Source organism: Galendromus occidentalis, unplaced genomic scaffold, assembly GCF_000255335.2.
Source record: "Galendromus occidentalis unplaced genomic scaffold, Mocc_1.1 scf7180000076873, whole genome shotgun sequence".
Taxonomy (NCBI): Eukaryota; Metazoa; Arthropoda; class Arachnida; order Mesostigmata; family Phytoseiidae; genus Galendromus; species Galendromus occidentalis.
In genome coordinates, this window is record NW_003804862.1 from 98,258 (window position 1) to 123,303 (window position 25,046).

Genomic DNA, 25,046 nt, shown 5'->3' on the forward strand with positions numbered 1-25,046 from the left:
TGCTTCCAGGGACGAGCTTGCAGGATTGCCTGTGGCGGTCACAAATACTGAGCGCGGCTCGGCTTGGGCCCACTTTGTACGGGGAGGCGAGCAGTGGCGCCTGCCTGAGACCGTACGTCTACCGAAGGGAGGCGGACACAGAACGTCTGCGCCTCGCTTCTCTTTCCATGGGAGCTGAGTCGCTCCGAAGTGACGGAGGAAGCGAGCTCCCTCAGAGTATGTGGTATTTTTGTAAGAACTATGACTGCACTGCCGCTTCAAAATTTTGAGAAAGGGGATGGCCGATTGGAGTTGGGAGTCGAGCCGAAACCTTTGGCACACACTCGTCAACTCATTCAATCATTCGCTCTGTCAGTGGGTCGGTCAGCTTGCGGATCAGGCGGGCCGAACAGAATCAGCGGCTTCGGAGAATAACTACTCGCCGGGAATCTCTTACAGCTGGGTGTCACTCCCTAGTCTTTCTCCGCGCGGATTTCGAGCGTTCCGGCTGATTCCTCCCCAGGACCTAGTCGATATCGTACGAGCTTTCTTTCCGAAACTCTTCCTAAGAAGTGCCCGATGCGTCACAAAGGATGAGAAGAGACTTGGAGCGCGGGAATTATTGGTCTACGAGTACACAGAATATCCAATTATGCCCAGTGGAGCACTTCTTCGTGACCTCGGGTGAGGGTAATTCAGACATGGGCTGCTTTAGGGAACGGATGACGTTCCTCGAGGACACTGGAGACATCTTCCGACTTGGAATGCGTCATCTGACGGAACCGGGCGAGGGAATTGGACAGACTTATGAAAAAGCCTCATTCTCCATGTTGATTTTACTTGGCTTCATATTACCTCGTCGTCTCCCGGAGGAAGAGGACCCCCACCCTGCTAGGTAAGGGGTATCGGATGTTCTCCTCAATTCCTTCTGCGTAAAGGCAAAAAAGGGCGCTCCTTTTCGAATGCTCGGATGAGCTTTCCCCGACGGCACGGCCTTCTCGAAGCTACAAACATTCAAGGCTCAGGGGGCGTCCCTGAGTCTTTATTCAGAAGAGTCGCGGATCTCCTCGCCGAGCTCCTGCCTCGAATACATACATATATGGATGGGCAGGTGCTATCGAAAATCGAGCCTGTGACGACAATGGACTCTTGGATACAGGAAGCGACCGAGCGAGATGAGCAGACCTGGGATGGTGCTCATAGGAACCGCGCCGCCCGGAACGAATGGCCGTCGAAGGTTCATGATCTCTCGGCTCGCTCATTCAGTCTCTCCTGCCGCGGGAGTCGATACATCGTGATCTCGGGCCAGATATCCACTGATGGGGTCTTTGTCATAGTGAAATCCACCAATTGGCGTATCTTCCTATAATGGGGACGTCGCGTCGTCTCATCCGGCGGAGGTGCGCGTGTAGTATGTGACGGAAGTCGGGAGTAGGATTTAGGTCGACGACGTGAATACTACGGAGCGCGCGCCTAAGAGCTTCCCATGGCCGTGATCGCGGGTGCGGACGCACCTCGAGAAGCTCTCGGCTCCTGCCGCAACGTGAATTAAGAGGATGTTCTCGATGGAGACGCTCCCACTTTCGATCGCTTCGATTCCGAGTCGAGTGGCCCGCGGACAATCCAATGGAACCGTCTCTAAGCGGAGCGAGTAGGTACAGGAGTAAGCACAGACTCCAACCCGGAGCGGAGTAGTAGACTATGCGGGATGCATTAGCAGGCCATTCAAAGTGTAGTTCTATCACCATTCCTCGTTGTTGTGGCGGAGGAGCCCTGTTGAAGCCTTTATCATCCGAACGAGCTCTACACGTCGTCTAGACCGCAGTCTTCGGTAACTCTGATGAGGAGATGAGTCTCACAACAGCCGCTGCGGGAAGTGCGTATACGGGAACCTACGCGAAGAATCCGAACAAGGGGGTGTAAGCCAGAGGTCGCTTCGTGCCTCAACATCGTCCTCTCGCATTGTTCTCATAGTGAATTAATAATGCGGCAATTGAGTCGTCACATCGATTCCGTTCGTGGGAGGGCTACGCTCCGGCAACAGTGCATTTGGGAAGCCAAAAGGATCCCAGAGAGGACGAAGTTCACTCGTTGTCGAGCGATGGCTCGGATTGAGGCGACCGCGTGAATCTTTCGGAGTCTCTTCTATTTGAGCCTCTGACCAAAGAGGGCGAGAGAAGATTTCAAAGCTTTCAAGGACGAACTGTACGAAGGAATAAAACATACTTTTCGGTCCATTTTTGGATTTTTCGAGTTTCATGTCCCTCAAATTCTGGTTATCGGATCGACCTCAGAAAGGCTCGGATTTTAGCAATCATCATTGAGTTTCCGTACTTCAAAGTTGAGGAAACTTTTCTAGGGTCGCGTATCGATGAAATCCTCCGAGAAAAAGGCGATTCCGAGCCACGCGCCCGGCTTCCTAGCTGCGATGAGGCTCGGATAGCTAGCTCGCGAATACCGTCGCCGTGGGATGAACGAACGGTCGGGATGGAATACGACACCGTTTCGTTGAGATAGCTGACGGGCTGGAAGTATATGAGGAATGGAGGAAACTAAAATCATGCCTGGGGGAAACTCTGCCAGAGGTACGCATTCCCGTACGAAGAGCTGATTGCTCCCTCGAGTCGCTTCGCTGCCCCGACATAGCATGCGCGGAAATAACGCGGAAGGAAGCAACTTTTCGAGTTTCCTCCAAGACATCTAGGCGGAGTTCCTCAATATTCCTCGCGTAGATGATTAGGTCTTTTGACGCCCTTCTCTTTTCGAGACTTGCCTCAGGGGCATCGAATTTCGAACAATTTGGACGAGCTAATTGGATCGAATCTTTGACGTGATGTCTGCGAAGACACAGGGCGGCGTTCGACGTCACGGGTCACCTCCGCATCGACAACAAGCGGGTCGAAGTTCGTTGTATCCTTGTTCGAAGGAACGAGCTGTCCCTCTTACTGAGAGCGCCATGCACCCCTCGGACGTGGGCGCTGTCCAGCTGCCTCGGCTCTCCCACGAAGTTCGCGCGCGGGCTCAATTTGATTTCCCCGAAGCTCTTGTCCTAGCTCGTCACGCCATCGATGCAACGAAAGTCGCAGCATCGTTTCGTGCTCTCGAACGGGACATCGACTCGAAAACGAGAAGCGGCGATTATCGAACTAAACCAGAGGGTCGCATCGTGCATGAGAATCCCGATGCGAGATCCTGTCCCGAGTCGTGACGCTCCGCGTAATTCTCCTCCGCACCTCGAGTGGTTTTCGGGATATCGAGGGGAAATGCTGTGGGGTAATGGTCGCGAACGCTGACCTATCCCCTCGGTTGCGTCATCATTCACCTGATTCCATCGATTTTTTCCAGAGAGTTCCGATCCTTGGTGATAGAAATGGTTTTGGCTACTGACATGACATCGCATTTCCAACAAGTGAAAACAATGAAGACCGCTTTGGGACACCATGACTTCAGCCTTGACAAACCCAAGTCTCTCTGTCTAATACTGCACGCCTGCGACATCTCCCATCCCGCGAAGGAATGGAGCCTCCACACAAGGTGAGCGGAATTAGTCAATTAGGGAGAACTTCTTTGCCGGGGCAGGAAAGGAGGACGGTGGGCCGGGGAGTGAGCTTTACGTGCCTTGTCTTCTGCAGACCCCCGGAGAGATGACGAAATTTATTACATTTTTTCTCCACGATGCTTGCCGCTCAGGAAGAACAGGCTCAGAACGCGGCAGTGCATTAGCCCAGACAGAATATTGACGAGCATCTCATCTCTTATCTCCCCAGGTGGACGGGCTATCTGATGGAAGAATTCTTCAAGCAGGGGGACAAAGAGAAACAACTTGGCCTTCCCTACTCGCCCCTCTGCGACCGAAACACCACGATGGTTGCAGAAAGCCAGATAGGCTTTATCGACTTCATTCTCAGTCCGACAATGGACGTTTGTAGCGAGCTCATCATGAAGATCTATCAGCAGGTGGGTGTTTGCGCGATCACTGTCGATCGTCCCTCAATCAGCTTCGCCTTTCCTATCGATCAACCTTCCGTTGTGGAGTGTCTCCGATTCTCCGGCGGGAGCGCTGTTCGGCATCACCGCGATACCCGGCGATGCCACAGCCGCTTCCTTGTTCTTGCCGTAGCGCTCACCGATCCGGGGCAGGATTTCCACGGCATGCAAAGCCGATCATCTTCTCTTCCTTCCCTCTCTCGTTTCCTTGGACAGCAAGCGGTGGCTAGATTCGAAAACTCTGAGAGAAACAAAGTTTCAAGATGAAACTCCCACGTCTCAATGACGTTGCCTGCGGCGTGTTTCCCCTTCAAGCGAGGCCTCGCAACGCAAATACGGACGCCGCGTCCGAATTCATTGCTCACTTGCTCGTCCCATTCTGATCACGATTCCCAGGGGAGAGCTATCGATTGTTCTCTTAAGCGAAAGCGCGTAAGGAGCGAGTAACGTTTGACTAAGGGGAGCCTTCGGTGTCGTCGCAGGTATTGCATCAACAGCAGCAACAACGAGCTTCATCAGCGAGTACGACAGGGACGCCCTCCGAGGACAGCTCCAGATCTTCCTCGGTGTCGTCCGTCGGATCCCAGGACGTTCCTAAAGAACCAGCTAGACCTTGGATGAAGTACCTTGAAGTGAATCGACTCCGTTGGCAAGAGCGTGCCGCACAAGGTCAGCGAGCTCGAGTGTCTTCCTTTCCGAATGATTTTATCAATAGTTCCCGGAAATAACTTCGTTCTATTCTTACAGACGCCGAAGCGAAACGTCTTGCGGAGGAACAAGCTTCTGTCACAAATAACGGTAGCGCCGAGGAGGCCGCGCCTGCTTCGACCGAATGAGATCGAGTGTGGAGAGGGAGTTCCGATTCACGAGAGACGGCCCTGAACAAAATCAACAAGCTCGCTGACAATGAGCGCAGTGAAAATTTTGAAAATTGTTATCTACGTATATGAGCGATGTTGTACATAACCGCCATCCCCTGTCACTATTACTATGCCCTGCCGGTGGTCTGATTTAGCCAGTCTGTTGTTATTTGACACCGTCTAGTAGGACTTTCGTGAACGAAAAAAAAATCGCCTGTAACGTTTATAACTGCTCGTGATGCGTCGACTCGGAACAAAGGGAGCGCCGACGGGGTCCGATAACGATGAATGTACTCACTGCGACCCTGTTGTCAACAAGGACGAAAATCGAAAGAGGCGAGGACCTGTCAGCGCCGACAGGCTAGCTGCTAGCCAGCATGATGCTGAAATCGTGGCAACGTCGCCTCGGAGCTTTCGCGACGAGAGGGGCGTGGAATGGAGCAGAGAGAGGGACAAGGAACGCATGGCCTGGCAGCCAGACTTGCATTTGCATACTAATTGATTTCATCAAAACCATTCCCCTCCTCTTCAAACGACGCCTGCGACCGAGGCCGTGATTCTGATCGTGGACGTCGCAATGCCATACGGCAAGGTCACGCTGAAGACCTGGGACGCGTTTCTCCCCCGACGACGAGCATCAAAGTCAGACGAAACTCCACTACTCTCAAGGGCCCTCCTTATATTCGGTACTCGGATGCCAAGATGAAGCGACCGTACTCCCCCACGTGTACGTTCCCATATGCAAAGAGTCCATTGATGACTTCGATGGACTTCATCCAGTTATTTGCGGAGCAAATTGACAAACTCATGGAGACATCGAGAGAATACGAGGGGGATTCTGGTCTGAAACTCTTGAAAATTCGTCGCAATCTCCCAGCTTGGGAACCTTGATCGAGCGGCCCGGTCGGTTCTAATCCAAACACGATGCTCGTGAATTCAGAAGCATCGGAGCGTTTCACTCAGTCTCTCCCGGAGTCTTCTCGCGACGAATCTGACCGTCGATCCAGCTACATACGGATATTATCAACTTGTATGAAACTGTTAAATAATATTAATGCTTAGCAACTTCGTCAAGCCATATCATCGAGATGAACGTGGCATAGTTATTGATAATAGCGTTGAGAGCAGGCCAGGAGCAGGCTGATATGTTTACTTTTAGATTGTCTGTCTCGTTGTCTTGAACAACCGCTTCTACTCTAGCTACCTTGATTATCATCGCAACTCTGTTGGAGGGGGCCTAAGCAGTCTCCTCTGAGAGTGCGACCCTCCAACCCAAGTGTCCTTTGAGTCCTCGATCGAGGACCCATTTTCGTCATTCTTCACCCAACCACTTTCCCACGCACCATAAGCAAACGACCACTTGCATCACAGACACAAGAAATATGACACGGAATGCACGCCACCATCCGCAATCTTTCGTTAGGCATCACTCTGCTGAATTCGCGGCTGATGATGCGGACTCGTTTGTTCGTCGTATTGGGCTTTGATCCCGGGACGTTGCGGATGCTCGCGTCGGGAACAAGAGAATAAATTATATCGTCATGTAATTCTGGAGATTATACATAGGGAGAGCGCGGAAGCCATCATCGGTTCATATGGAACACGTTTACACGTCTCAATCGAATTCTTCTGATCCACCCCTCTTGCCCTTTTTCGACAATTCACGTCCCCCGACGTAGATCTAGAATAGAGGAATGTCCGACTCGGGAAGACGGCCGACCTCGTCGAGCGTGGCAGCCACACGCGCAGGAAGTCTTGTGGCTAACATAATTGATGAGTTCCTTGGTCGACGGTCACTTGTCGTCGGTTAGATTATAACTGGACGGATGGATTGCGTGGTTGTTTGTGCGAATGAAAAGTGCATGAGCGAGTCGGACATTCAGTCACAAACGGAGATTATGAAGCCGTTCGAAATGCTAGGCGAGGTTATTTCTGAGAACCCACTTGAAGGAGCGGCGCGTGAGACGCTTCAAGTGCGTTGTGATGGCGTGTCGAACACTTCAGTACAAATCCCTATCCCCCGTGAAGACCCAATAGTGAACAAAAAACGGTGGTGAAGACCGACATTGAAAACCGACGAAGATGACGACGACGACGAGGTAAACAACAGGTACTCTTTCAATGTCAGCGTCGTCGACAACAATGACGATAAGGACGGAAACGTTGAATGCGGACATCATGTGACGACAGCGACCTGTTCAGAGACTAGATTCAGTGCGAGAATGCCGCCGGAGCAGAAGTCGCTCGTTAGCGGCAGTGTTGAGCGAATCGAAGAAAAGTGCGTAGAGGACCATTGTTGCCCAGATGCGGTTGAGATGAGATAACTCTCGAGCATTTCAAGTATCATAAGTATAATACTTTGAGGGATTCACTTCCCTAATCGCCCCTCCAGGATCAGTATAGTATCGCATTGTTTGATCGTTCTCATAGAAAGTTCTGGCTTCGAATCGATGTATTGATCTGGATTCTGATTAGTGAGCAGTACGTTTCCGAACATCTATTTCCAGTCGTGCAAACTCGCATCCTTGATCTTCTCATCGTAGGGATTTCTTCGATTGATTCTGCTGATTATTATTGACCGGATCGAAGCTTTCATTGAGATCGATGAGTGAGAAGGAGGTTGTCAAAGACAGTGTCGGGTTGGGTCGATCGGGAAACGAGAGTTCCGCGAGTTCCGAATCGGAAAGGAAGTCTCGGCGAGAGGGACGCGAACATCGTTACGTTCTCTTCCCCTCAACAAATCGTCAATGTTGGAAGAAGGAAACAACAACCGCAGTCACCACAGCATTTTTGTGGAATAAAATAAAAAAATGTTACAATACGCAACGTGTCATGATCCATTCCCATCCCATTTGATCGACGACCCCTCAGGCTGGGCGAGCTCTTGAACATAACGGTAGGCTTCAAACGCATGAGGTTCTACTCTCGGCGTTCATCGACGACCGATACAGTCTCTCATAATCAGTTATCATGAGGAATCGGCCCAGTAACTTTAAAAGCTCCTGACCTGGGCCCGATACGACATCGATGACTCATGTCGGCGGTGAAAACTTTTGAGGAGTTTAGTTCCACTCTGAATGATCATTTCATTCAGAATAGGGCAATCTACCGCTCCTGGATAAATGCCCCAGCAGAGAGGTGACCCACGATGATCAGCTACGATGTGACTTCCATGTCCGAATTCGGGAAGCTCTCTCGGGAAAGCGCCAACTCGGTTCTAGAGGCGGAGGAAACCTCCTGAGCATCATTCCTGCATCGAATGACAATCAGCCCCGGGAGCTTAGCCATCTCTCAGCTTCGAAAATGGTGTAAGCGTCGTCCTCCGCTCACAACAGAACATCGCTCACTTCTCGAAGCAGCGCACGGAAATCGATGTTGCCTCGGAGGTGAAATCCCCAACGTAGAAGGTTATGCTTGGCTTGACTTTATAACTCTGCGAGGTTTACGAGGATCGAGTATTTATACTTACCCTGATCCTTCCGGCCGCTACCGCTGAGACTAGTCTTGCCATGCCATGGTCGTGTCGCCTGAACACACCTACAAAGGGAGCTCGTTTCAAGACACAACAAATTGGACTAGCCTCGTTGTTTGTGTCACCGGGTGTTCACTGGGACCCTTGAAACCCCGTCAGCAGAAGAGATATTGAAGCTCGGAAAGTATGCCTCTCCAGCACTCTCCCTATATCGTGAGTGCAATCGAAAAACATAATGGCCGGGAATGTCGCTCCTCTCTTCGCCTGCACAGAGCAAAAAAACAGTAGCGATAACGCTTATCGTTTTCTGGCGTGCTGATCCTCTCGTGGGAGCCAGGGCGGAAGCGCCGGCAGCAGGGGCGACGGTGGGCTGACTTTATCGCTCCGTTCGCTTATCGCAGCGGGGGCTCGAAATTGCTTCTAACGGGTCAAAATCTGTGCGTCGGCAAACTTTGAAAATTGTACATATGAACGCTGATGGTTGGAGCAGTTCCGAGCGGTTCCGCTATGAAATTCCTGGCGTGGGCTGAGTCAAGAATTTCGCTCCTTCCCAAGTTAGGTCGATCCCAGCGAGTTCGTCTCCTGCTTCTACACTGTGCTTCCGACCTCGTGCTAATTATCGGTATTCCCGGGGGATCCGAGTGTGTTGCATCATATCTGGCGATATTCGCGTTCGTGAAAGGTCGGCCGTCGACGAACGTCGCATGGGGCCGATGAAGGTCGCGAGGGTGAAACAAAAACAGCCCAAGCTTGGTGTTTCGGTTTCAGGCCCTGAATACGCAAACACTACCGGGGCAGAATCGATGTCACGAGTTCATTTTCGGGCTTCTGCGCGGGCCTCAGATTGTGGTCAGACGGATCCGCAAGGTCACGAGACCGGAAGACTCTCGGTTTGTCAAGGGCATTTGCATTGGAGAGGACTAATCCGGCGACTATCTAAGTGGACACGCACTCGCTGGTGGGTTCGGAGTGCGGCTCTCATTCAGGGAAGTCGGGACGGGGGCAGATGGACAGCTTGTCTGGCGGCTTGCTTGGTGCGAGCGATTTCCACAACTGACGTCAATCAATGAAAGCCCCATCCAGCCGGCGCGCATTGTTGGATACATGGAGCTGATATGTCGCTACTCTCTCGTTGGCGAAACTCACAACAGTGCAAAAGGAACCTGTTACAATATCCCGGGAGCAGTCCTCCCAGCGGACAAGCTACGGTAAATCCGCAGACGAAAAAACCGCGGCCATCGTTCTGGCGCGCTCCGAGTCCATGTCCCCTCGTGGAGACGCGGATTCGAGCGACATCGTGGGAAAATATGATCTGTATTTGGACTTCCATCGAGCACGGCGCAGAGTGAATTCGAGATGACCACCCGAAGAAGTCCCCAAGGCTTGGGTTTGGTAGGAGCGGGATCCAGACATGGTCGCAACTTCGCAGCGACCGGAAAGGAATATTAGAAAGTCGGCTACCCGCGACGTTGAGAACTCTGTCTTTCAAACCCACGAATCCTGCCGCTCCCGGAACCTATAGGTGGAAACCCACGGAAAGTGATTGCAGAGCTCGCTGGAGGCGAAATCCGAGCTCGAACATCCTCCGCATTCGGGCCGTCGTCCGAGGCCCGCGGGTTCCGGTGTTAACAAGCACTGGTGCACAATACCTGGCGTTTCATTAGCGTAGCTTCATTATTGACGTCTCCAACTTGTCTTCGATGTCTTGGTTTGTCATTAGGACCCCGTCTCTCCGTCTTCCTCGAATTCGGTCGAGCTCGGAGGATTTTCATTGTTTCATCACGGAGAATGACTCACATGAGGAGGCTCGAGTACCCACCGATAGTAACGCAGGATATTCCCGACTGCAGTCAATACTCTTAACCTTCGCTCCTTCGGAATATGTGCGAGAGATAACGGCCATCTTGGCGATTTCTGCGATTTCGAGACGGAAAGGGGAACGTGGAGGTTTCGCGTTTGCCGCATCTTCAGTGGGAGCCCCCAGTGCGGTCGTCCGAGCGCAGAAATAAATTTCCGCTGTGATAGTCTGAGGAAGTGCGTTGAGACGCGGAGGAAATATCGTTGCCGTACACGTCAGCTTCGTGACAAGATTCGAGGGTCGCGAAACGAAGGCCCTCGGTGAACTAAAGGGACCTTTTAGATATGTCACTGATTGAAGAATGACTTCATCTGAGCCGGTGCAATTGATTTCGAACCGGACGTCTGATCTCCAACACACTCCACTGCGCCGCTCAGATTCCGAGGCGAAGTTGTCGCGGAGCCGGTCGAAAAATCTTAGCAATATATTTCCTCTGCCTCTCGGAAAGCCCGATAAATTTCGTCGCCGATCCCCCTCACGTCTCCGCGAAAGCAGAACCCGGAGCCTCCATGAGTCGAGAATTCCTCGGGAGGAAACTTCCCGGCTGATGAGCTGCACGAACGAACAAGCCTATCAAAAGGCGGTTATTCTCCTGATTAGAAAGTTATTTGTACTGATTAGGGCGAAGAGCTTCCGTGATCCATGCAGAGAAGACCGTGATACAAGAATTGTCACTAGCGAAGCGGATAGCCGGCCTAAGAAGCGGAACTTGGAAAGGGAAAGGGTAGCAGGAATAAAACGAATCTAAATACAGCGCACCGAGGAGAAAATCTAGCTGGAACAGACGGAGGAAGTTTCTGACCTCAACAATGGCTTAGTTTCGCGGAGCCTTTCTCGGCTGACGTGACGAGAGCCGCTCTGAAGAGGAATCCACACCGAGTTCTTTGTGGAACTAATTTGTATGATAATCTGCCGAGTCAAACTCCAAGCCTCGCTTGTATTCGTTATTTGCTCATGATCCAGTCGCTCATACGACCTTGTGCGCGCACACTCCCCTTGTCCTGACTCGGTCTAGCATCAGAAGTTATATCGGCTCTACAGAGCTTTTCTGCTCTTTGTCTTCCGTGCGAAGCCCCCACCGTGGCCTCCGAATCCGAGGCCGAAATTTCTCAACGTGGCGCAGCCTCGTTGCGACTTGTGATCAATTGAACTTCGACGAAGGTCGAACTTTCGATAGGTAATACCGAGACTTCCGAACACGAGTTCCCCGTTTCCCCGAAAGAGGTGAGCGGGAATTATGCTGATCGAGGGGTCGGCGTCGGCAAGAGCTCGAAAGATAGGGGATCAGATAGCCGAGGGAGGCGATGGCTTCCTGCGCTCATTGAGTTCGGAGTTTCGTATCTTCACCCCGAGCTCCTGCCCAGAGACGTGAGTTTAACAGCATGAAGCCAATCAGAGTGTAAGAAACCGCTCGTTATATTTAGCGTGACGTATCGCCAGTTTGCTTCGCTTTTTGATTAATCTCATTTGCTGCTTCGAATCCGTGGCGCGAGAACTTATCGATTCTCAACGCAGAACTCGGGTTCGGGAGTAACCTCGACAATGTATCCAGACCTTCGTAAGAGTAGAATTTTTGGCGAGCGAGTCTCCGTTGGCTCCGAGATCAAGGCACCGCCTCAGAACACACGGCTGAAGCTACGAGATCCCAGCATGAGTCGGATATCACCCCAAAAGCATTTGTTCTCGGTTCGTCTATATTCCAGAGGCACTGGAAGAGTGATACCGGTTCTTGATCCCGGATCATGGAGAATCGCGACTGTCTCCGAATCTATTTCGAAAAACGCAAACTCACTCCCTCGAGTTATTTTTCATCGATGAGCCCTCTCAGAGCTGAGTGGTGTGGGGACGAGAATCACTCCTCTCTCTCTCTCTGGCCAGAAAGGAATTTGAGCTCTACGAAAGACAGGGAATTTCCTTGAGAAGAGAACTTCGACAGCGCTCGAAACGAATCTCCCGGAAAGTATGGAACTCTCCCGTCGAGTGAAAACGCATCACGAATCAGCAATCGTCCTTAAATATTTATTCCTTTCCATTATTTTTGTACACGATGGGTAATTTTACGTTTTCTAGGATGTTATACTTTATGAATGAGCTCTTCGTTTCAAAAACTAGCGGGATGTAGACTAGACGAGAGTAGATCGGCGAATTTGCGGTATCCAGGAACATGGTGCTATGCACGACTCGGAAGTCCGGGTGTTTCGTGAAATTTGGCTCCCTGCTGCTGACAACGACTGTTTCAGAGTCGATTAGGTAATTGCACTTGGACAGCGGAAAGTATCGGCTGACCTCTTCTTTGTTGGCGTCATTCATGTCCGTCGGGATGCGACGCGTAGCGAACTTCCCTTTCTCGAAAGGTTTCGGCAGTTGACCGCGGAACTCTGATTTAATGAAGTGAAGTTCCCAATGATCGGGAAGGAAGAAACTATTCGGGAAGCGGTACCATTCCTTGCCTACACACAGATGGACCGGTTGGCTCGGGACGGGGGGTCTGTTCAATGACTCGGGATTTGCGAGTCTCCCGAGTTCCATCCCAGTGGTTATGGGAGCGTGATAGCCTTTGTACAGGAGAATGCTTCTACTCATTCCGAGGAAGCAGGAGAGCATCAAGGGGATGAGCCACCACTTCTCATTGATTTCCAGATGGTGTTTTATTGATGACGCCCCTCCCTTGAAGAACAGCCTATGAGCCCATCTTTGAATGAGATCGAACGTTACCACGGCGTTCAAGTTGATCAGCGGATACACGGGGAAGAGGAAGCGTTCCTCTTTGTGGGGCTGACTGAAAAATATCGCGAACCAAATATACATCCCTAGAAGAGGTAGTGCTTGGAGCCTCTCGGTAGGTACTTTATACAATTTTGTGAGCAGCAGCAAAGGCAAAGCTGCGAGTGCCATCGGAAACGCGTAATTGAAGTTGATGACGCCGTTCTTCAGGTAAAAGGACAATGGCTCCGTGCCGTACAGGTTGGGTCCGTGCTCTGAGAAAACATTATACGCCACAATGTTCAGCGCGGCGATAGTGGACTTGCCGAAATAAAATGTGTCTATTGCCATCACGATCGGCAGGATAATCATCACCGACAGTATTCCGTGACGCACGAATTGTTGGATTTCTCTCCGGTAGAACACGATGTCAATCGCGATAGGGATCCCCAGTGCTCCAGCGAAGGGCCAGCCGACGAATACACTGAGCGCCGTCGCGAACACCGCGAGGAATAGGTTCTGCTTCCACCACGCTGCGTACGAGACCATGAGCATTTTCATGGCGAACGACGACGGCAGGAACGCCGTCGAAGATATGAACATGCCGGCGGAGAACGTTGACAGGAGGACGTACAGCTTGGCGACGTGATCACCGAATTTCCGGCGGATCGCGCGGTAGAAATAGATCTCACAGCCGGCTTCGACGAAACCGATTACGCATCTCATGAAGTAGAATACGAGCATCCGTTGATTCTGGAGGAGATTGTCGTACACCAGCCCGGGGAGTGCATAGATCCACAAGTAGGCGTACGAGCGGATGGCGTACAGCGGACTGTACTCCCATGTTTGCATACCGGATCCGTACATGAGGTAGTGCGTGGGTTCCCAATAATTGTAGGTTTCATCGCAATCGGAGATGTTGCTCCAAACAGCTGCACAGAGGCGCGCGGAGATCAGAACTTTGAAAGCTAGGTAAACTTCGGGTGACCACGTAAGCGGTTCCAGCTGTTTATACTCGTGTTCGATAGGAGAGACGGCTTCATCCTCCCGCTTGGTTGAGATCGGAGCTTTTCTGCGGTCTCGGTTCATCGCTACATCAATCCGTCACAAGCTGGACTTTCGCCCGGCGAACGCCACTGGCTTCGCACAGATGATCGGGAACTTCAAAATAAACGTAGAGCCCAGTCCGGCTGTCTGGCTATACGGAGCGGATGAACGCATTTCGGCTCGAGCTGGGCGCCTCGAGATGATGAGAAAGAACTTCCGTAGGGTTCTACGCACGCGACCCATGGAATCGGCCCCGCATATAATTATTTTTTCCCCGAAGGTTTCGACATCAATGAATTCCGATGGTCTCTTATCGGGGCAGAAACAGAGCGAATCGAGCGAGATGAGTTTTCCGGCGTGAGGAGTTCGCTCACGCGGAATTCGGTATACTTTCAGTTCCGGGAAATCGGAATCGACGAAAATCACTTCGGTAGGACATGCGGTTCGTCGGGGGTCGTTTCCCAGCACGACATCTACGACCGGCGGACTGTTGAGAAATTGAGGTCGACTTCGAGTCCTGCCGGCCATTAGCGGGATCTTCCAGAAGTGATGAGACATGTCAGATTTGTAAATTGACGGGAGGACTCCTCCAAGTGCCTCATGCGCCAGAGCTCGGACCGCAGTTGAAGAGGTAAATGCCTGTCAATGTCGATGATCGAGGCTATCGTATTATCCACGTTGTCCAGGACCGTCCTGTTTTGTATCCATGGATACCACCACCCTTAGTGTGAGCTCTGTACCGGCCCTTTGTTTTTAGTTGCAGTTCGGAGTGCATTCGGAAGGTGAGACTACTACTATTTGTTGATTTATCGAGACGGTTGATCCCTCGACCTTCGGGGAGTACGAAAAAATGAACATGTCGATTCTCGGCGTCGCGTGCGCCTGCGCAATCCTCCCGACTCCGCTGAATCGTAGAAATTGAGGCGAAGAAATAGCAGAGGAGATTGGTTTCGACACTTAGTGGAGATTCTCATCGCAACCTCAGCAACAGAGTCGACTCAAACCTCGAGGCCACCCGTGATGGGCCAGGGCATAGCGCTTTCCTCCTCAAGGCTGGGGAGTCTATAGGATGTTTACCGGCGATCAGAGCATGTTCCCCCCATTCATGATTCTTATCCTGAAGGGATCGAGAATCATGAGCCAGCGTTCTCAAATCATCTTGTGCACTGACCGTGACCAAGTTGGAGCGTTGAATGACTCGCACTTGAGCATGAGAGGATGTCGTGAGACGCCTCAGTTGAGATTCTCTTCACAGGAAAATGTCATTATTCAAAGTTCGCGACTTCTGGGAAGCCAAGGGTTCTGAGGATGAAGAGTATTCTGGAGTGGGTTCCGTGTGTTTCCATCTTATCGACGGTCTTGGTAAGTAGTGTCTGCCTTCGGTGTTATCGTATCCTTCAACACGAGAGACGAGAGTATGTAGATAGACCAGACAATGGGACGTGTCCTCGCTCCCTGGACGAACGCCCATAAGAACTTGAGGCGCCTCGTCAATCGTTCCGCCGGTCCCCTTTAGAGTGCGAATGTTCACTCAGGCCTCACGATTGTTTCACACAAGGCTAGTCCATCCCGTCGTCGTTGAGAAGAGCATCTCTGATAAATAATTATTGGGACGGTGCGGCGTCGGCGGCCGGAGTTCCTCAAGAGCAGCACTCGACTCCATCGTTAACTGACCGGACAGTTTTTCTTCGTTTCAAATTCGTCTGTCCTCGCACACCCGTGTTCCTCGCGTTCGTCGAGTCTCAAGTTTCCCTCGAGTGCTCTCGAAGTCATCTTAGTAATGGGAAAAATTATTCCATCCGCAGACTGCCTCGTCACGGGGAACTTGGCCGGGATTCTCCGTGTCTTCCACGTCGAGGGCCTTGTCGCCTATAGAGCCGACCACCTATTGATAGAGAAGGAACTAGGACAACCAATACTACAAGTTGCCTTCGGGAAATTTGCATCGAGTTCGCCCGAATCGTCCACATGCATTCTTCATCCGAGAAAGATTTCCGTTGTCTCAATAAAAGGTAGGAGGCTGCAAGACGCTGACCATCGAATCCAGAGGGACTTTATTCCTTCGCTGCATTCATCTGTGAAGAGAGAGCTCGCTTACAGCCAATGCCCTCGGTGGAAGCACACAGTTGGAGGCGAGCTTGGAAACGCTTTACGAACACAGGCTGGAGCGATGCAGTTACTTGTTCAGCCAGGGTCCGTTCGGAGGAGCCTCAGGTTTGTGATGATTCCCACCCTCCCGCTCGTTCACGGTCCAGAGGTTCTGTCCCCTTGATCGCGAGGCGGGCTCGAATCAAAGCCTTTCACGCCCAAGGGAGAATTCCTCTTCCAGCAAAGGATCTGATCTGCGTACAGAGCGTCGATGGCGTCCTGAGTGTTTTTGATCAAGAGAGCCATGCATTTGATCGCCCCCTTCCTGGAGTGGTACTCCCAGGTCCACTAGCTTACGTGGGTCAAACGGATTCATTCGTGACAGTGACCTCAAATTTCACTCTGGAAACTTTCCGCTACCAGGTAGGCTGCAGGTGCCCGTTCCTGTTGTCTTCTCTCGGAACCCTTGTCGTTAACATTTATTCGCCCTAATGGAACCCGGTACACAAAAATGGCTCTCTCAGAGGACATTGGGGAAATTCTGCCAGGAAGCTCAAAGATCGCAGTATCCTGCCGACTTCGGTTCCGCTCATTGCAACCGACCGTGAATAGATATTCGGGATAGATAGATCTCGGCGCCGTCGAGTATACCATGAAATTTTCGTATATTCTCGGGAGTGTGATGCATTCGTTTGCCCCAAGGTACTCGCGTCAGCGACTCTCTCAGACGACGCACAACCGGGTGTTCGAGGGAAACGTGTTATCGTAAGTCGCGTCCTTACCATGAATACATATCCACATGGCACCTCGATTGATCTGGGTCGGTAGAAACGATTGCTGTTCAATTAATTCTTCCACAGTGCGAATGGAGTCGGTCCTTAGGTGAAATGGTATCGGATATACAAATAGCCAATGGATTGAACGAACAACTAATATTCTGTCTAGGTCAGTACCTAGGGTCTTCGAGGAGCTCCCTGACTCCCAGCCGCGAAACTTTCCGATGGTCAACCGCCAATTTCCGAATGAAATTTATTCCTGCCGAGAAAACAGGTGCACCTCTCTTTCCTGATTCTTTCAGGCGAACAGACCTTGTTTGTGCTCAAAACAAATGCAGAACTCGTGTACACCAAACGCTTCGACTACAATCCTCGTTGTTTCCACGTCTATCAAAGAGGTGGGTTATCCTCGCTTAGCTCGTATACTTCCTAAAAATTATTCCGATCTCGGGGCATTCACCAAGTCGTAGCGAAAATGCGACTCGCTGCTCTGTGTTCAAGATCCCAAAGACCCCTTCTTCTTCACGATGATCGCGTCCCAGAACAATACGATACTAGTCTATGAGAAAACCCAACTGCGGTGGGCAGCGCAGGTAGATGATACAACTGGAATTACGGCTGCGGTCAGAGCAGACTTCACTTTTCAAAAGGTGCGTTGACGACTCACAGGAGAATATACGGCAGGAGTCGAGTCTAACCATGGATGGAAGCTGACCAATCAATCAATCCTCTTCAGCTGTATGTGTGCTCTTCCACTCCCTCCGAGTCCTAGCGTGGCTCTACATGTATTAGTAATCTGGGTTCTGGGGTCCGAGGGGCGTCGGAGTGTCTGCGAAGACCCGCAGAATCACGACTCTCATCATCTTCTGTATCCAGGGTATCATCGTTCTCCTGAATGACAACGCCAAGCTTCGGCTCTGTTACCTCGGAACGTCACCGTCTCTCTTCATTGCACCGGCCCCAGAGCGGAGAGAAATGTCCACGGATCCCCTGGAATTGAAGAAGCTCCAGGCCCTAGCTTCCGGAGGTGAGCTTCCCAGGATTTCTGCAGAGCAATCGCACGCTCTCCATCATACGAGGGCGAAAGCTCCAGTTTTGTCTTTGGGTTCTTTCTTTCCAGCCGCGAGGGTCGATGAGACATCCGATCAGCCATTGAGTGTTGACCTCCATCTCGGCGGATTGCAAATGCTGGTCTGTACCAGGAGACTACTTGCGTGATGTGAGCTCATCGAATTTCCATTTCTGACGAAGGTTCTGCAATGGTCTGCAATTCCAGAATGGAACTCCGGCTCAAACCGTGCAAATCACGCTGGAACCTCCGATGAATACGCCGCCGCTCGAGGCCAGAGTGCTCATCGTGCCTCCTCCACCGTTTGCGGCTGAACCCGTCGAATTCAATCTCACGAAATGCGAGGCCAAAACAATTTTAGAAGCTTCCGTGAGTCCGAAGAAAGACTTCACACCAGCTGACATGGTACTGCGTGTCACCGTCATCTATCGACATCCCAAGCTCGGTATCAGGGTGAGCCCATCGATGTCCTCTCTCGCGACCCATTCATCAAGCCGAAGCAAAAGAGGAAACGAGAATGTCAGCCTCTGTCTTCAGGTATCACAAGGAGACGTTGACTTGCCCCTCGAACTCGTTGTGAGAACGCATCCGAATCCACCGAAAACGGCGAAATTCAAGGTGACGCTTGAGTCTTCGCAAAGCGCCATTCCTCCCCAAGAATTATTCCCGTCTCTCGTGCGAGACGCATCGACGGAAGTTGAATTCGAATTCCTCAACGGGCACCGGGTTGGTTTCTTCGCGTCTGGGAACAAGTATCGCATCCAAGGTGAGCTCGAGGGGCGGACGAGATCCTCGTCAACGCACATGCGACCCTCCTCCTCTTTTCCATGAAACCTTCGGGAAACTCCTAACTTCCAGGAGACGTTTACCCGTCGTTGGCTCTAATCGTTGACCAATGCGTCAAGAAATTCCATGCAGCACAACCCGAAGCGAAGCTGACGACAAAGCCTCCTGTCTTCGACGATTTCCTTCAGGTGATCGCTGATCACATCCAGGTGAAAATTGATCGATGTCGACCGCAAATAATATTCAGTCGCCTCCAGCCTTAGGAATCCGGAAACATGGAAGGGTCGAAGCAGAATAGGTGATACAGGCCCTTTATCCCCTTCAGTCGATAGTGGCCTTGGAAGACACGGAAAAGCGGCTGGAGCAGCTGGCGAGTCAGTATCGAGCCGTTGAGAAACGACTACTGGCTAAAACGAAAGACAAGACGCCGAGTCCCTTCAATAATCTGGACAAACTCCTCGAGATGACCCACCACGATGTAGGCAATTAATTTCTTTCCTTTCCCGTATACTTTGAGCCCTCGAAAGTCTCCGGAGCTCGGGCTCGGACTACGCTCGCGGAGACAACCAAAATCCTAATGCGAGGGCATTTTCCTCCAGTTGCTCCGTACGGCGGACGAAGCTATTCGTGTGCAAGCGGGATTGCCAGTGACGGCGTCGGCTCTTAACGCCGGCGGAATTCTAGCCACACACCTGTTGGTGCTCTCGAACAGAATTCCGCAGAGCTACCGAGAGACGGTGGCTAACCTCTTGAACTGCCAAGAAGAAGACCCATTCTCTGAAGTAAGCGCAATTGTTCCGGTGGCATAGTGTACTCGGAAGGCATGGAGCAGTTGCATTCGTACGTTATACGTGTGAGCGCGAGCTCGCAAACGCTCAAGAACTTGCTCTTTTCCAGTTCTGGGAGGAACACACGACCTCCGCCCTGTGTTCGCTGATGAAAGAGTTGAAAATCGGTAAAGGACTACACGAAAGCTCGGGCCTTCAAGCATTGCTGGCAGTTTTGTGGGACAACCAGCTTGAAGAGGGAACCGAAGAACAGCAGCTGAAGATGCAGCCCGAAGAGGATGTGCAAGAAGACGCCGCGGGGAGAGGACATGAACAAGCGGGAAAGGATGAGGAGGGGGAGGGTGGCGATCAGTGGTGAATCGAGAGTTCCTTTAGCGAGCACAATAGTGACAAGAGCACCGCATGCAGCCCCTATAGACTCGGACCAGAAAGGAATATCATCACCGAAATAAAAATATAATTGTGTGTATAGTGAGTTCACTGGGGGGGTCTCCATTTCCGGCTTCAATAGATAGAAACGCCCAAGAGAAACGAGAAGTGAGCCACGTGTTGACGTGAGTCGGCTCTCCCAGTGAGCGGCCCCTTCTCTCCCGCTCTTCTGCCCTGCCACCGTCGACGGCCTTCAGAGGCGAGGGCCCTGTAGCGCGGCGGAACCCGAGCGGCAACAAGCGGCAGCAAAACAACTGACGTGAAATTGTGCGAATATCCAACGAAAAATACTCCGAACTCAAAGTAGGTGCTCTCTAGAATGTTTTAGTTACGATCGCAATCGACCGGACCCGTCTGGAACGCTACAAATGATCACCGTACGGCAAACGGAGAAATGGGCGCGGTCCTCCGAGGCTAGAGTTGTTTACATAGACTCCCGAACTCCGCGTTCGGTGGATATGATCGGGCTCGCTCCTACTTTTCTCCTACGCGCAGCCCGGACTCCGGAGACTTCGTAGGAGTGCACCGATGTGAAAACTGCTTGCCTCGAATCCGAGATTCGTCTTCGGTAGACTCTGTGTTTCGTGTTCACGGGGCTCGGCTCAGGAGTGGACAACGATGACATCTCCCAATTTTCTGGAAGTGCTCGCCAGCGCTCTTCGCTCAACGGAGCAAATCCTTTTAGAACAATTATCCCTCGGTCATTCTCGATTTGGACGAGAGAAAGAGATCTAGAATTTCAAGTTGGTGGAGAGATAAGGTGGGCTCGTCCCATTTTCTGATGTGAGTTAGGCAGCTGCAGCTGGCAAGTTGCTACCTACCGAATCGAGAAAGAGAGTGCGTATATGGTCACTCCAGTGTCCGGCTAGAATCACCGCAAAAACATAGTACGTTTATTCCGTCACGATCTCGGATTGTGCGTACGTATGCACCACGTATTTTCGGCTAAATTCCCCCTATTCGTAAGGAAGCGATGGGCCGCAAGCATAGCATAGTCTCCGATCCGATCGAGTGAGCCCTCGGGCCCGCTCGATCCAGATGACCGGCGCGAATAGTCGAAGTCAGAAACGGTTGTCGTCTGATTAGGAATAGAGAACCGCGACGACAAACGAATGAGCGCTGAACGATTGGCTGGTCAGTACTACCGTTTCGCTCGACAAAGCGGTGAACAAATGTTTATATACAATGAGTAATCACGTCTGGAACTAGGGGAGTATGTACATCTATCGTTTTGATGATTCGTAATGGCTGTTGACGATGTCGCCGCTGCCGCCGTCCCTATCAACGCACATTCGAACACACCAACAACACTCACTGAACGACGAGACCCAATGATGATGCTGATGATGGAGAAGACTCGAAGAGGCGGTAACGCATCGTTTCTAGCTGGCAATTGTCTAACAATGTCCCTCCTCTCAGAGAGCGAGCGAATGATCGAAGGTATGCGCGGCCCGGCCAAAGTGAAACAGACAGCTGATCTATATTCGAAGACTTCCGACTTCTAGGAGGTCAAAAGGCCCGAACACTGCTGCTCTCGACTCGCAGCGAACTGCGAGCGGAATTCCTACAGTACTTGTTCTGTCTGTAGCGACCGACTGCAGAGAATTCTAGCCGATCGCGCAGCGAGGCGGCGAAAGCTGTTGGCTGAGGACGGAAAGTCTTACAGTGAAGCTGCTGCTGATGTTGTCGTTGTTGTTCTCGCTGCGCTGCTAACGCTCACGACTTCTCAAGGCCGGGCATAAATGAAGTTGAGCCTCGCAGTCGATCGAAATTTTCATTAAGTCATTCATAAATATTCGATCGTATGATTCCGACTCGGGGAATATCACACACGAGTTAGAGAGAGGTTCGCGAATGTGGATCTTGCCCTGGGCTAATAAGCGCCGCTGTCATTGATCACTATCGAGCCAGCAGTGATGAATGGAACAACAGTAAAAAGTCTTCGCCTATTCTCCTTGCAGAGAGAGAGAGAAAGCAACGAGAGAACTATGGCGCCGACTAAGGATAATGACACTACTCATCTGGACCAGTTCTCGGCCGAGGAACTCGAGGACATCCTCGTCCAACTGTGCGATGCCGAAGGTGTGAAAGTGTCAGCTGATGATGACAAACCGCTTAAAAACCTCGGCAAGAACGCTCTGGACAACGCGGGACTCGGCGGGCTGGGTAAGTAACATTCCGTTGTCGTTGTCGTCGTCATTGTGGTCTTCTTTGTCGCTGTGGCTGTCGTACGATGCCGCTCTGCCTCCACCCACGCGAACGATTCCAAGACACGCGGGAGCAATTTACGCGGGTTATTTTTAGAGTATCAGTTTGAAACATTCTTCTCTTCAGTTGTTTATGTGTTTGGCTGGTGGACGTCGTCTACCGATAACGGATAGCTTCATAGATGGTTTATTAGGTGTTTCGCGAAGCCGGTATTGCGTTTCGCCTTCTGCTCGGTTCTCTCGTCGTGGACTGGCTTTCGAGGTTTTCCCCTCCAATTTCCAACTCCTCGAATTCCAGGCAAGAAAATATTCGGGAAGAAAAAAGCGGAGAAAGGAGCTAAAGAAGAACAGCCCCCAGAATCTCCCGATGGAGCCGCCCCCGCAGAGCCTGAAGCCGCGGCCCCTGCAGCACCCGCGGCGCCCAGCCCTCCGGCACCGAGACCCGCCTCCGACGTGATCCGTGAACTCAATCTAGGAGATAAACAAGGTCTCATCGGCGTTTTGCAGAACGTCATGGGTAAGCTGAATCTGGGTTGTAAATTGTAAATGATGGAGTGCAGTTTCCCTGGGAGCTGATGATTTTTCACCGCTTTGTGTGTCTCGAATCTTTTATGATGAGTTTGCTTAAATTACAGCCTCTGCCCTCTCTGGTGAGCTAGACGGAAGCAGCGCCGGCGGAAACCGTAAGTGTGAAATTGGCTTTTTGTATTACTGCTAACAACAGCGATGCGACGACCGCCAGTGCTGGTAAACCACGACCGGAACTAAAGACGAACGCTCGTTGGCTCACCCGGCTAGTCAGTCTGTCAGTCAGTCCTGCAGTCAGTCAGTCGGTCGGTCGGTCGGTCAGTCACTACCAACCAGCGTTCATATGTCTTCAGTGGGATTCTTTGTTGGTTGCTAACCTAAGGGCTTTTGCTATACACGCTGCTAGGACGCCAGTTGACTCTTCGCGCGTTGGCAACCTCTGGTAAGAGGAGGAGGCGGAAGCGTTTTTTTCCTGCGCTCGAAACAGATAGTGAAGAAGCGCTCGAAACGAGAGAGAAGTCGTCTTCGAATGTCTAACGTGGTCTTCTTTCGTAGCTTTGTTCGCGTGCTTCGGTAAGCTCCTCAGAGGGGGGGGATCGAAATCTCGCAACGCCATCCAGACCAGCAGCACTCAGGGAGAGGAAAACCAGACTGACGGGGCGACTTCTTCCGGAACGAACGCTCCAGGTTGGGAAGAGGCTCGAATGATCCATAATTGACTGATCGCAAGAGCCGGCAGTCCCGGTAAACACGAATAGACGATCAGGAATCGATAGCGATCCTTTCCTTGCTTTGCAGCTGCCGTTCCATCGCTAGAGGATCTGAAGACTCCCGATGCCCTCCTGAAATACATCACAGGTCATCCCGCTGTCAAGACCATGCTGATCTCTGGCGTGCAATCTTTCCTCGCGAAATCACTCCAGAACGCACAGGCCGGGAAGGCATAGAACGACAGTTCTCGCCGATCAGGAGAGCACAGTGCGGATCATTGAAAATCGATTCTGTTTGGGATTTTGAATTTATGTTTATATGCTGTGAATGTCTGCGGTAAGAATCATTGAACCGGGAGCGCTATCTCTAGTCGCAAAGACCGAGAGTAACTGCGAGGATGCGAATACTTGTGCTAACGGCTCGGAATCGGATTGATTGGGGCAAAGAAATTGTACATGTTTGGGGTTGACATCTCCGCAGGAGAGAAATCCGCGGCGAGCTGAGTGACCATTTGAAGCGGACGAGGAAGCCATAACGGCCCCTCTCCGAACTGTTCATGAATTGAGATCTGGAGAAGAGTCGGCCGACTCGGAAACCCACCTCAAAGAAAGTCAGACTGTTAACTTAAATAGCGAAAAACAAACAAAGGATACACATTCGACAAGGTGCTGCGGTATCGAGCTCGGTGAACCAGTCCCAATGATGAAAATTGATTTCTTTTAAACTCTACCGCCTGAAACGTACCTACCTCCCGTCCATTCTACTCTTTCTTTTCCGACACTACTCTACATATACAATGTTTAAAAGTAAGTCCGCATAACTTACTACATAGCGAAAACATAGTAAAGTTGAGCTCTTTACCCACTTGCGGGACCCTTCTCCGGTCGACCGACTGGACAGCGATTGAGCAAAATCAGCATAGACAGTCGAACGATGAACGAACAAAAAGGACAGTTCAATTAGAGCAAGAGACCGGCGTAGTGATCCGAAAGACTCAAGTGCGTACATATATATGTAGTAGGTGCTGGCACGGGGTCCTGCTCATCGGTTCAGCTCGAACCGAACCCTCATAATCATATCCCTTCTACTATACGATAGATATACAGGTTCGGATGTTTACCTCGTACTCGGTAATCTTTTTCGCTCTCAATCTATACATCTGCTTCTGCTCCACGGAATAAATAATAAGTCTCCTCATCAAAGTCGCCGACAATCTGTTCACATTCTGTTTTTGAAATCACTGCGAACTACAATTTCATCGATAACAATTCACCCATTACCACCGTCACTCACTTATACATTGATTGAACGACACAGGCAAGTATTCTACGTATTTGATGCGATTCTTTTTCTAATTGATATACCCTTGACAACATTATCTACCATCACTAATACCACAACAACTATCACAATTACATACGAACGAGATTTACCAGTTCAGGCCGATGATGACTGATGAGACCCAGGCATTTGCCGTCCACCACAGGTTTTGTCGTGTAACTTTGTCTCAAGTTTAAATAAATCAATCTACTATTCGACCGTATTTCTCGAGTATTATATGCCCAAGCCCACGGGATGGATCGTATCATGGCCAGGCTATTGAACCGATCGATAATTCACGAAAAGCTTCGCGAAGCGTTTTCGTGATCGGACGTTCGCATGCATGGAGCTGGCACCCGGCGTCTTCGTTCAGAGAACACCTCAGCGACCCTTATGAGCGGTTCGATCATCTCATTTTTTAGAATTCAATCATCATCG

The 25,046-nt window shown here is 51.2% G+C and overlaps 3 protein-coding genes and 1 pseudogene across 3 annotated transcripts in view; 3 read left to right on the top strand and 1 right to left on the bottom strand.

Annotated features, from left to right (window-relative positions):
• LOC100897435 (calcium/calmodulin-dependent 3',5'-cyclic nucleotide phosphodiesterase 1B-like) overlaps positions 1-4,802 on the top strand; it is a 59,962-nt gene extending 55,160 nt beyond the window's left edge. Inside the window, exons 10-13 of the mRNA XM_018638318.1 lie at positions 3,325-3,513; positions 3,747-3,936; positions 4,449-4,635; positions 4,714-4,802. Coding sequence (XP_018493834.1) covers positions 3,325-3,513; positions 3,747-3,936; positions 4,449-4,635; positions 4,714-4,802 — 655 coding nt within the window. The remainder of the gene's footprint in view (positions 1-3,324; positions 3,514-3,746; positions 3,937-4,448; positions 4,636-4,713) is intronic.
• A 7,373-nt stretch (positions 4,803-12,175) lies between these two features.
• Alg9 (alpha-1,2-mannosyltransferase Alg9) lies at positions 12,176-14,014 on the bottom strand. Its single transcript, XM_003740317.2, has one exon. It carries the CDS (start codon positions 13,946-13,948, stop codon positions 12,176-12,178), a length of 1,773 nt encoding a protein of 590 aa, XP_003740365.1. The 5' UTR covers positions 13,949-14,014.
• Positions 14,015-15,165: 1,151 nt separating this feature from the next.
• BBS9 (Bardet-Biedl syndrome 9) lies at positions 15,166-19,771 on the top strand. The gene is made up of 16 exons (XM_003740318.1): positions 15,166-15,268; positions 15,712-15,918; positions 16,007-16,120; positions 16,236-16,417; positions 16,697-16,759; positions 16,855-16,939; positions 17,073-17,168; positions 17,272-17,420; positions 17,647-17,797; positions 17,891-17,961; positions 18,047-18,292; positions 18,377-18,605; positions 18,698-18,834; positions 18,951-19,103; positions 19,225-19,407; positions 19,523-19,771. The coding sequence occupies exons 1-16, from the start codon at positions 15,166-15,168 to the stop codon at positions 19,769-19,771; spliced, it is 2,418 nt and encodes an 805-aa protein (XP_003740366.1).
• A 2,059-nt stretch (positions 19,772-21,830) lies between these two features.
• On the top strand, positions 21,831-23,524 carry LOC108863765 (uncharacterized; annotated as a pseudogene).
• The last annotated feature ends 1,522 nt before the right edge of the window (positions 23,525-25,046 follow it).

What these genes read in the sequence shown, in the direction of transcription:
- Alg9 (XM_003740317.2), bottom strand. Translation starts at nt 13,948, where the DNA reads ATGAACCGAGACCGCAGAAAAGCTCCGATCTCAACCAAGCGGGAGGAT.
- BBS9 (XM_003740318.1), top strand. Translation starts at nt 15,166, where the DNA reads ATGTCATTATTCAAAGTTCGCGACTTCTGGGAAGCCAAGGGTTCTGAG. An exon ending in TCCGTTCGGAGGAGCCTCAG is followed by an intron (nt 16,121 to 16,235) that starts GTTTGTGATGAT and finishes TTCCTCTTCCAG; the next exon opens with CAAAGGATCTGATCTGCGTA. An exon ending in GAACAAGTATCGCATCCAAG is followed by an intron (nt 18,606 to 18,697) that starts GTGAGCTCGAGG and finishes CCTAACTTCCAG; the next exon opens with GAGACGTTTACCCGTCGTTG.